The 12,427-nt window shown below is 39.2% G+C and overlaps 1 protein-coding gene across 1 annotated transcript in view; it reads left to right on the plus strand.

Annotated features, from left to right (window-relative positions):
* Positions 1-1,453: 1,453 nt before the first annotated feature.
* cacna1db (calcium channel, voltage-dependent, L type, alpha 1D subunit, b) overlaps positions 1,454-12,427 on the plus strand; it is a 90,824-nt gene continuing 79,850 nt past the window's right edge. The window contains exons 1-3 of the mRNA XM_039605022.1: positions 1,454-1,632; positions 5,651-6,122; positions 6,613-6,718. Coding sequence (XP_039460956.1) covers positions 1,605-1,632; positions 5,651-6,122; positions 6,613-6,718 — 606 coding nt within the window. The 5' untranslated portion in view covers positions 1,454-1,604. The remainder of the gene's footprint in view (positions 1,633-5,650; positions 6,123-6,612; positions 6,719-12,427) is intronic.

Genomic DNA, 12,427 nt, shown 5'->3' on the forward strand with positions numbered 1-12,427 from the left:
ACTCTTTTCAGCTTCAAAGTCGATCAAACAATAATAATAATAATAATAATAATAATAATAATAATAATAATAATAATAATGATAATAATTATAATGATAACAACAACAACAACAATAATAATAACTCATGATAATCGTGGCATGATTAGATATTTAGGATAGGATATAATTTCCAAATAGTAAAACCTATTTGAGGAAAACCTGTTAAAGAAAAACGATATTTATAGCTGTGTGTTTTAATTCTGAACCTCTGTAACACTTTATGTCTTCTTTAGTTTATGTTCTTTATTTGAAATCGCACTCATCTATAGTCACGTTAATTCCGAACTTTATTCGAAATGGCAGACTGATAGTGAAAAGTTAAAACGCCCCTGTGTCCTGGCGTGACCTCTTTGTGCTTATTGTAATTATTTGGACATAATACTTTAAACCCATTGCATGCATAGTGGGATTGTGCAGGATTGCCGTCCGGACCGAGCTGCAGCTGCCTCCCTCACCTGCAGTTTATGGAACAGTGGAGCAGGATTATAATCTGGGGATTACGCGCCACCGTGAAACTTTATCCCGCAGGCTCAGGTAATCCAATCACGGGTAACCTTCCAGCACCGCTCTAACATCTCATTTCCTCTCGAATCTTCGCGGAGAGAGGACAGAAAAAAGCGCAATGAGGCCCCCGAGAAGAGCCAGGTGATCTAATGCCGTTCATCATAAGGGCAAGACCCCTGAGGGGTAAGTCCGAGCGTTTAACTCTTCAGATGGATAGGATAGGATACGGACATGGTGTTCATCCTCAAATACAGAAATTTCCCTCTTAAGGGAAAGTATAGTTGTCACCATTTGTTTCTAGCAGATTGTTCACTGTTCCGACTGGTTTCTTTTGCGTAGTCACGTGTCTCATGACCTTCATCACAGCACTGAACCGAATCGTAAAGAATAAACAGATTCGGAGGTTTTGAGACCCGTGGATAGTTTTAAAGTAGAGACAGTCCGAGGTACACGGCTGTACTTTAAACGACCTTTAATTGCAGCCTTGCAGCAGTTTTTAATTTAGGATCATACAATATATATAGTGAGATGGATATACTGATTTCTCCCTGTCTTCATTGCTCTCTGATGTCATCGCACGACTTTATTCTCCAGTCAGCTGTTTTGTTTTTAGAGGGTTCTTTTTAAAGCAACATCTGGCGTCTAGAGTTAAAAACATTTTAATGTTTACGTTGAGATGATCGCATTCGCTCTTTGCAAGTTTCCCAATAGGCGGCAACAGGTGCATTTCCAGTTGGTGGGCGCGCGTGATTTCAGCACAGTGGAGCCCACGCGATTGCTCCAACTTGTGTCAGTCCGTCCCCAGCCACAGAGAGGATAATTGACAGCAGTGGATTGACTGCCCCTGCCAGCGCGTCCTCTCGGATACGCCGTGAATCTGCAGGCAGGCACCCGGATGTGGCGAAAATGTTTGGCGCTCCTCTCAGGGTCTGCGCTCGGAAAACATTTTATGATTCAGGTTAAAGGCTCTGTTCAGGTTTCGCGCCTTCGACACCTTCGGACGGTTTTTCCAACGATGAGTTGGATTTAAAACGGATCTTTTCGATGTGGATTCGAGGATGCAAGAAGCAGATGAACAGTCTGAAGGTAAAAAAAAAAAAAAAACCCAAAAACGTGCGTGTGGAAGCGCAGGAGGAGAGTTGGAGCGCAGCAGAGAGAGAGGGAGAGGGGGCGAGAGCGCTCGTTCGGTTTATTCTCTGGATTTCTGATTAATCCGTGTGATTATATGCTTTGAGTCGTGGCTGCTGCTGACATGTTTTTTTCCCTCCCCAACTTATTCCAGTTCAGGGATTGTGTATTAACACTGTAAGCGCTTGTAGGCTACATTATTGTGATAACATCAGTTCTCAGATCCACTGGGAAGCGAGTTGAGGCTAGTTCTCCGAAAAATGGTTGACTATAACGGTCATTTTGAAACCATGTGACAGGGTGCTTTGAATATATTCGCTCTCCAGAACAAGCTGCGAGACGCTAAATGAACTTTTTAAGTAAATTCCTTCTCTTCTAAGTTTTTCTTTTAGAGTTTAAAAGCTGTCCAAACAAAAGCAGCAAAACTCGACCACAGCAACATAGTCAACAGCTGTTTTCCAGCATCTTGTGACAGATGTGCGACATCCAACAGAAGCGCTGGGTTAATTCCTTTTACATGTCGGACAGGCTGTGACTATTATTAACTAGCAGCGTGCACTTGTTCTGCTGCACCTGTGGTGGTGGTGTATCGCTGTATGAGAAGGGGTGGTGATGAAATGTTTTGAATGCACCTCTCACCTGCGATCGCGCTGACATCAAGCGCAGTTAAAGTGAAGTGATGTTTCGGATAGACTTCCCCGCATAATAAACTATCATGTTTTGACTACACCGTGAGCGTCGAGTCATGGTGACTATGATTTTGCACAGACGAGCCCAGAATATTGATGAAAAGTAATAAAATTAAGTAGCTTGAAATCTGATAAAGGAACCAACTTTGTGTAATCATTACCTTTTAAAAGAAAAGCTTTATTCTTCTCAGATTTTGTGCCTCTCTCTCATATTGCACATGACCCACACAAATAGATTTCTCATTTCTTTTTTTTTCTTTCTTTTTCTTTATTTGCTTAGTTGTGTGTTGGAGCTGTTTTTGCTGGATGACACGGTCAGTCTATAGCTGACAACACTCCCCGATGTGACTGTGCTATAGAGTTGCAGTGTGCGACTGTGTCAAGGGCACTGTCTTTTTAGCTCATGGTCTGCATTGATTTTAATGACGCTCTCTGTCTCTCCCATTCATGCAGGCTGTTCTGCTTTCTCTTTCTATAGCTGTCTTTTCTGGGCTCCTTTCAAGCCCGTCATCACCATAATTATAATCACCATAATCACTTCTTCTTATTTTTCTGCCCATTTTATCTCTGGATGGGTTCTTAGAGGACAGTTAATTGCATGTTCAACAAGTAATTGTACTAGGCAAGTTTAAATGTGAAGGAGTGATAATGTTGTCGACATTATATATGTATGTCCACTGCCCTTAGGATCCTAATAGACTTTTGCAAAAAGCTGAAGTGAAATTCTAGCAGTTATCTTCAGTCGCCTCATTCATAGGGAAAGCATGTTGATGTCCTTGTTTGAAAAGCACTTTAAAGACTGATTTTTAAGACCAAGACTATGGGTATTATTTATGAGTCCTATCATGACAATATTGTTTAAAAGTAATCTCATTTTATTGTCACAGCAGGTTGTGGATTACACCTTTATGTGACCAGCTGATCGTTGAATTTGTAGACTTCCATCACTTTGCCAACAGTGAAAATGCAGAGTGCTTTCTGGTGGGCAAAAAATGCGGCATCCACACTAATAACATGGCTGAAGGGTATTTTTCCCATCGCTTGTTCACTCTTACACTTTGAATTTATCAGCCATTATATAGTAATGCCTCTGCCAATATATGGACTAATAGCTAACATAGCCAATATATCAGAGACATATGGCAGCTGATATATCGGGACCCAGCCAAATATACATATATATATATATATATATATATATATATATGTGTGTGTGTGTGTGTGTGTGTGTGTGTATATATGTGGTTTACACTTAATTTCTTTTAGATTTTATTTATAATTTAATAATAGGGCTGCCACAAACGATTATTTTGATAGTCGACTAGTCACCGATTATTTTTGCGATTAGTCGACTAATCAGATCATGCATCCATTGAACGTAAAACGTACAGCTTATTGCACCAGCATGCATCTGCTCTTATATAACTATCATTAGCTTACAACTTTAAGTGTTTAAGGTATGTGCTAACTAAAAATGAAGACAAGATGATAGTTTATTAAATTTAAATGAAATTTGCAGATTGTTTTGGTGGAGTTTAATAAACGCAGCCGTCTGCTCCTTGCTATCTAAAATATAACAGGACACCGGAGTATATTCTGGAGCATCTCACACTTCTGATAATCTGGTGTCTGCTTGTCGCTTATTCAGCTGTGTAAAACTATAACTTTCAGCCAAACCGATTTACTCATGAACAAATAAAATACTGAAAAAGCCAAACAATAACATTTTTAAGTTATCTAAGTGGCTTATATATCATGTTTAACCTGAGTAGCGAAAGATTTGCCGGGAGTCCGGTGTTCTCACCGGCTCTAGTGAGCCTTGCCCCGGCTAGCTATGGAGCTAGTGGGTAACAGACGTCTCCAGAAAACGTCGGAGCGCTTTTGCAAATATGTGGTGTCTTGATAAACTGAGCAGATATTTGAAGTTTACACAGTTACATTCTCGCCTGAAAATATGTTAAACGTTTATTTTGTGACCCAGAAAGAATAATAACAGTAACATTAAAACTAACTAGCTGCCGCCATTGTTGGAAACTGAGCTGAGCTGCGCTATGAATTCTGGGACAGTTTCTTCTTCTTCGGGGTTTAACGGCAGCTGGCATCCTTGTACATGCAGTGCTGCCATCTTCTGTTTCAGTCCGTTATTACACTCTTAAATCCTACTACTTATTCCTGCATCTTTTGGGATCTTACAAAGCTTCAAACGACGCGTCGACTATTAAATTAGTCGTCGACGATTTTGATAGTCGACGTAATCGTGACTAGTCGACTAATCGTGGCAGCCCTATTTAATAATAACAAACAAGCAAAACAATGTAATGTTCCTCACATCCACCCCTAAGATTACAGGTACAAGACAGAAAAAACCCCCCAATTTGATATAATTACATAAACAGTATAAATGATAGGGATGGGGGGAGTCATTCTCCTTAACTCACCATCAGTTCGTGAGTGTGCCATTATTATGTACATTAATAAGACAAAAACATCAGTGAAAGGCAGTCAGGTGGTTCTGAATCTTTCCAGAGACTTGGCTCTACTGTAACTCAGTTTTTTTTAACACAGCATAGAAAGCATTTCTCTAACCCAGATTTTAAAGGATGGAGTCTTGTCTTTTTGACAATGCAAGAAAATACATCTGTGAGACGTTAAAGGAGCAAACACAATTGTCTTTGCTGGTGCTGCGGAAATCGTGACCTCCAAAGGCAGGAGAGCCACAAGATGGAGATATATGGAGATGCTACTGTGTTTTGTCTACACAAGAATGTCAGGGCCTCAAAAAATATTCTTCCGAAAACTGTTCAATGATTGGCTGTGGCAAAACATGTGAGCTGGAGTGGCTGGTTCTTGATGGAAGTGTAAACACGTTGAGCTAATATAAGAATATATTTCTGCAAGTTTATCATTTGAATAGTGTAGATTAAGAACACATTTTAAGCAATTTTTCTAGAACCCCCTGTGGAGTTCAGTGTTTTTATCCTGTTTGTGCCTTTGTTTTGCCCCATGAGCGTAGATTCATACTCTGAATATTAGTGTAGATTTTGGATATGTTACTTTTTGTATAGGGATCCAAAGTAAGTGTATCATCTGCATTATTACTGGCTGGCAGATATGAGCCTTAAATGCTTGCTAAGAAAACTTCTGACTTGTAAAAATGTGGAAAAAATTGGATTTTGGAATGTCGCAGCTTTTTTGCAGTGCCTCCAATGACACACATGTTCAAGTGTTTTTGTTTATAACTTCAATCTCAAAATGTTTTATCCTTGTTTCCCATTCGCTCTCTCCAGGGGCACAGTATGCCAGCAACAGAAGGACCACTCCCCCAACTGACACCTCAGCTCCCTGGTCAGAAAGAAACACCCATCTGCACCAGCTCCATCCATCACAGTCACTTCATCCTCCAGCTAGCACCGGCAAGCCCGTCGGCTCCGCTCATGGCCTCCTCGGGGCCAACAACTCCATTCAGGGCCCCGGTGGAGCTGCCCCCGGAGTCAGCCCGGTCCTCGCTTGGCATGCCGCCATTAGCGCAGCCCGGCAAGCGCAGGGCGATCCTGAAAAGCCCAACATAAGTTCACGTCCCTCAGTTTGTACCACTTCTGCGCCAGCTCCTGTGGGCTCACTGGCACAGAAGAAGAGGCAGCAGTATGCCAAAAGCAAAAAGCAGGGAGGATCCACCAGCGGCAGACCGCCCAGAGCCCTTTTCTGCCTCACCCTCAACAATCCGATCCGCAGAGCCTGCATCAGCCTGGTGGAGTGGAAGTATCTTTTAGCCCAGGGACCAGCAGGCGTCTGGGTGTCTCAGTGCATTTGGTGTCTTTGTGTGGATGGATTGTGTCAAAGAGCAGCGAGTGAATGAAAGTATAAATGAATCTGTCAGTGAGATAAATAACTCAGTTGCATGATTTGAAATTGGATGCTGATTCCAAATTCTGAACTTGTAATTAGAAGGGAGGGTCCATGGAGACGAGTCAGTAGCTAAACTCCTGGTGGGGTGATGGGGGGATGGATTAGAAAAAACAACAATTATATGCAAGTTTCTGTCAAATAAGGACATTTTATCATTAGCTACATTTGTATTACTTTAAAAATGTGCATATAACCTGCCCCCCAAAAAAACAAAAACAAAAAAACTGTTAACAGGATAATGACAATTATCCTAATCTTTTATTACGATATAAAATACTTTTAGTTGTCTTTTCAGGTCTATCTATGGTCTTAGTTACCGTGTTCCTTAACCGCCTCCTTTCAGGCCCTTTGATATCTTTATACTGCTGTCTATTTTTGCCAACTGTGTGGCCTTAGCCATCTACATCCCCTTTCCTGGAGACGACTCCAACTCTACCAACCAAGAACTGGTGAGTAGTAACAAGGATGTTATTCATGTAATCGTGTGTTAACCCTTTCATTGTATTTCAGTTTATGTATGCCTGTTTGTGGTCAGCTGGGTGTACTGTGTGACGGTGCAGGACTTCAAAGGCTTGGTTAGGTGTCATGTTACACATTCGGATGATTTTTGTGTTGTTTGTAGTCTTACTTAAAGTCTAATGTGAAGCCATGTTTTAATAATGAATGTGAGGGGGCATACATGCACTTTGCAGCTTTTTATAACCTTTATTGTGGAAAATTGATGCTTTGAATTTAAATTGAAGCCATGCACATAGAAAAGTCTGAAATGAGGTATTTAGGTAGATTTTTAGTTTATTTGGAGAACATGCAGTGCAAACATTCAGAACGGGCTCCTGTACATCTCTGATGCAGGAGCTACCTACGTTGGGTTGAAATGAATTGTTTTTCTCTGCTTAAAATGCAGGAACATATCATTTGGGGCCTCACATGCTTAAAAAATAGCTTGACTAGTATTTGAGGGGTACAGTTCACTTCTGAATCAAATAAACATATGTTGTCTGTGGCCATTGATGTTATTTAGATTGTTTTGTGTATGCTGCCCACTTTGGGAGATATTGATTGTAGAGATGCTTGCAGCCTCTTGAATATAATAGAACTAAGTGGCACTTGCTTTGTGGTGCTCAAAGTGCCAAAAATGAATTTGATTAGTTATTTTTCGAGAGTTCAATTTTTTTAATGCTGAATGGCAATAACAGGTGATACTCTTGTGGTTTCATTTTGCGTGTCTTTTTATACTTTGCTTTGCCATGTGTGCGTTTGCAGATGCTGAATGCACACCATGCTGTTAGCTGATTCCACTTCCACTATTGTCATCGGCCACATAAAAACATACAATGGCTATACACTTTTGCATGAGATTGATGTGCTGGATGTGCGAGTTTTGTCAGAGGGCTTTCCCGGCAATATTTGAATAGATGTGTTGGGTTTCATTGTTTTGTTGACACACAAACAAACACTGGTGCGTGCATTTATGAAAGCATAAATGAACTGCACACACATGCACACACCCACCCACTGGGTCATCTCTGTGCGTGTCACACAGCAGCTCCCAAGAGGAGCACTGAGGTGAAAAGACAGAGAGGGAGTTTGACATAGAAACCAGTTTGTTTTGTTGACTCCATAATTACAGTGTTGTCTGGCAGCATCAAAGCACAAACAGAATAATAGTTATTACGTTACAATGCAAGAAAACAATCTTAGATCAGATCTTAGAAATATCATCATTTTTACATCTATAGCACCAGTTTAATGTCTTTTTATTGAGATCATTTTTGAGAAAATAGAAAATTATAATTTATTTTTTGTATGTGAAGCAAGTGTATAAACTTTGTTTGTGTTTTGCTGTTGTCTGGTTTACCCTTGAATGTCCAGCAGATTGTAATTCTCATCATAGACATGAGTCTAAAAAGTTTCACCGTCAACAACAACATTAACGCTCACTCTGTTGGATTTGTGTCTCATGTGAGCGTGTCAGCGAGCCAGCATTAACAACAGCACGGCGCTGAAACGAAACCATCACACTCGCATTTGATCCATTTTGTTATTTACACCTGTGCTTTTCCCGCTGTCACATGTCAAAGTGTCTTCGGTAATAAATGGCTTTTTGTTCAGAACAGACTGATGAAATGTGAATCTTGACCCTCTCGTTATGGTGTTCATAGTGTTAGCGCAGGCAAATGCTTGAAATGGATAAATAGTGGGGCTTGTTGTTACAGAGAACAATGATGATATTTGACCCCTTTCAGCAGAAAATATTTAAGTGAAGGTAAAATGCAGGGTGGATGGATGCTGGTGTATTGCAGTGCATCTCTTAAAGCATCTCCAAAGTTCCGGCCCACCCTCACGAGCAAAAACACCTTTTTTACTTATAAGTAGAATAAATATCTGTTGGTTTGCTGAGAGCTAACTGAACACACAGCACGTTATTCAAACTGATAATATAATAATAATAGTATTCAAGAATAATTGCACATTGCTAACTACTTTTATATTTCTGCATTATTCAGTGATAGAGAAAACCTTTTAGGAGGGTTTTGACTTAAAGTCACACAAACAAACTTCGTATCCTTCAAACTTTAAGTAAAAATGGGCTTACTTTAACAGCTAACTGCTGACTAGTGCTTATAAACACTTTTAAAAAATACACTAAAGCTATATGCGATGTTTCTGTGTCTTTAAAGACACAGTGTTTATTGGTAGTGCTACAAATGTATAAATTATTCACTGCAACAATAATAAATAAAATATTATAGAAAGTTATTGATTGTAATGCACTGCATTAAATTTTAAAAAATGTGTTTATGCTAGAACTATGTAATCTACACTCATAATGAATTGTCTTAGTGACATGCACAATCTTAAATACTAGACTGTGCATCACTCATTTTATTTTGATATCCCAACCAAAAGCTGCTAAATTGTCAATCTAGAATCACAACTCTGAGGCTGCCATCAGTGGTTTTTACCTGTTGTCTCCTTGTACTGAAGTCACTGGTTGTTGAATACTTGCGAATGCAGAAAACAGACACAACTCGGGTTTTTAAATAAAAAAAATAATCGTCATCCAGCTTAGAAGTTAAGTGAACTGATGAAAATGACAGAATGAAGTGACAGAAATCAGAAGCCTGTCCTTTCTTGTTTGTGCCCTCGTGAAAGTGCACACGTTATTCCTATTGATCCCCAATTGTCTCTTGAAGAAGGACATTTAACCTTCTATCCTCCAACTTTACCCAAAATCTTTATGTCATGGTGAATCTGATTGAAACAGCAGATGACCGGGCTTGTCACTGTGGCTATTCTCACTCTGTCTGACTTGTTCTGATGTGATAAACCTCGGGCATCTGGTTGTTCAAGGAAGTCTAAATATATTCAAGTTCAACCTCTTGTGTAAATGGCTTACAAAATTTTGTACATTTATGTTTAGACGTGCTGATTTAACTTGTGTGTTTGTGTAGTTTAAGCCGCACTTTATTGCCAGAGGAGCAAGAATACATTTTCTCTCATAACTTTAACCTGCAGTGTCCTCAGAGGACCTTGTCATGTGCTCCAAACATTTATTTATTTATTTTTTCCGAGGCTGGCAAGGGACCTTCTTAGCATCATAGGGAATTGTGTGCATGCGTGGATGTGTTTGTGTGTGAGTGACTGAGAGACAGACACAGGAAAACGTAACATTTTCCATCAACAGATGGGGATTATTCACGCTGCCCAAGTCTACGCTCGTCCTCACTGCACAATGTACAGTATGTGTGAGGAGGAAAGAAAAAAAGTATTATCTTTTTGCAACTGTGCTCTGTCAAAGAGAATTTCAGAGTCACATCACATAACGATTTCTCCTCTTAAAAGGAAACACTTTAAAAACAAAAAAACTACAAAAAAATCAGAATTTTTATGTATTTCCTGTTTTGCAATAATTTAAAATATTGTTAAAATATTTTTATCTGGTTACCTCCAATTCATTGTGTTTTGATGGTTATTAGCTATTGATTACTTATCTTCAGAAATGATCAATACAATTAGAGCCTGATCAATATTTAAGACCGATATCGACATCAACATGATCAGGAAAAAAATATTTCAACTTTTTGGGCTATTTTTTTTCAGACTCATGAAACAGAAACAGATTTCCATCTCATTTGTTATGTGTAGTTAATTATTTACATGTTTGCGCTCATCCCTCCTCTGCTCGGATCAGCTGGTTGTTTGTGGCATTCCAAACGTGTTGCCAACAGGAAAGTTGCAGGAAAGAATTCCCTCTGACAAACTTTACCTTAATTTATTGTTATTGTTATAATGCTGATACCAATAAATCAACAAATAGCTAATATTGGCCAAGCAATGAATCAGTTGGGCACAAAGTGATCATTCTCTTGGTTGTGTCATCTAAACCATTATTTACCATAATTTGACGGAGAAAATAACTAAAAACGGGCAGATTTAAGAATCTGGAAGCAGTTATGTTAAAAAAATAATAGACTTTGTATTTTTCTTTGCACCTTCTGTTGCATAAAACTGGACCATGAAAGCACTGAGAGTGAAACAAAGCAGTGAACTGAACGTTATTGACTTTGTAATCCTGTGTGAAAAAGCAGTTGTTTTTGGTTCAACGGGGGATTACAGCTGCTTTAATATGTTACTGTGTTATTTTCTTTATTGATCTTGTAGCTGATTGAGGTAGATTACACTGTAGAGTGCTGCGATGTTCGCAGCTGTAACAATACATCATATTTTTATAAACTTGTTAAGCATCAGAATGCAGATCACTACTTGCAAATGAAGCTGATTCTATATTTAACTTGGGGCTCTGTGCAACCCTGCAGATATTTTGTTGGAATTTGTAAAAGCTAAGAGTTAATTGAGGTGTCATCAAAGGTCTTAAAGCCTCAATACACTTCAAAAGCAGTCTGGGAACGTATTAGCTGTTATCTGATAGCTTGTGTTGACAGTTCCCAGCGACTATCTAAGCTCAAGCCCCCTGACACAGTGACTGATTCACTCATTATTAATGAATACATACACATAAAACAGAAAAACAAAAAGTGCAAAATCTTCATCAGATAATATCCTGTGGTTCAGAAGTTGCATTTTTAGCAAATATATTCACTCTGTTCCTCTACGTACACGCTGATTACCGTCATGGACCAAAGCCTGTAAAAACATTCCCAGTCAATCAGTAAACCTGGTGCTTATCTTCAGATTCTGCATATTTGTGCGCAGCTTTCTGTTCATTTTAGCAGTTCGTTTCAAGCTCGGTCGCACAATGTGCCTAAAGTCTTTGTAGTTTTATATAAGAACTGCTAGAAATGGGGAAAGCAAATGTGAAAACTGGCATCTTAAAGGTGTTTTATTCAGTTATATGATCCGAAAACCACTTTGTTTCAAGCGCAATGTTCTTAGCAGAGTTAGAGGAGTTCTCATAAAGTGTGAAGGACAGGTCAATAAGGATAGTGTCTAAATGCACAGAAAAGACCACTGAAAAGATGTCATCAGGCTCTATAAGTGACAACACTCGAGCAGGTGTTTTGCACTTTTAGAGGCTGTGTAGGTGTTTGATCAGCTCCTTCACAGCAAAGGATGGGGAAGTGGAAAAGAAATAGATTGTTAAAAAAAACTCTGGTAAATTTACCACAAAGAAAAGCAAAGTGTTTTTAAATTGGCCCTCCATTGTCATCTATATGCTCATCAAAGATAACGCGTACACTTGAATAAATATCTACACTTAGGATCCAGTTGCAGATTCTAGTGTTAATGCTAATGCTTATCTCATTGACCTACAGCTTATTTTACCAATAAAGTTTTGGCTTGTTGACATATACATATTTTTAAATAGAATATTCTTAAATCACAGTGGTTTAAAGGTTTCAAAGCTTAATTCAATGCATGCATGCCTGTTAACAAATACTCCTAAAACTGTGGAATGCAGTTTAAATTGCTCCTCTGGTGAATTTTCATCCCGTTCATATGAGAAGCAGTTAAGTTTAGGGCTGATCTCATCGGTGCTCTGTTCAGAAATGTGACTGTTTGCTGTGTATTTGTGGGTCCGTGTATTTGAGATTGCGGATGAGTATCTGGGACTGAGCGAAAGTGTGCGTGTGTGTGAGCAGGTTGAGGGATTAAGCTGGCCAGTGGATTAGCCGTCACTAAATGAGCGGAGGTTG

This window comes from Oreochromis aureus, linkage group 20 (genome assembly GCF_013358895.1).
Source record: "Oreochromis aureus strain Israel breed Guangdong linkage group 20, ZZ_aureus, whole genome shotgun sequence".
Lineage (NCBI taxonomy): Eukaryota > Metazoa > Chordata > Actinopteri > Cichliformes > Cichlidae > Oreochromis > Oreochromis aureus.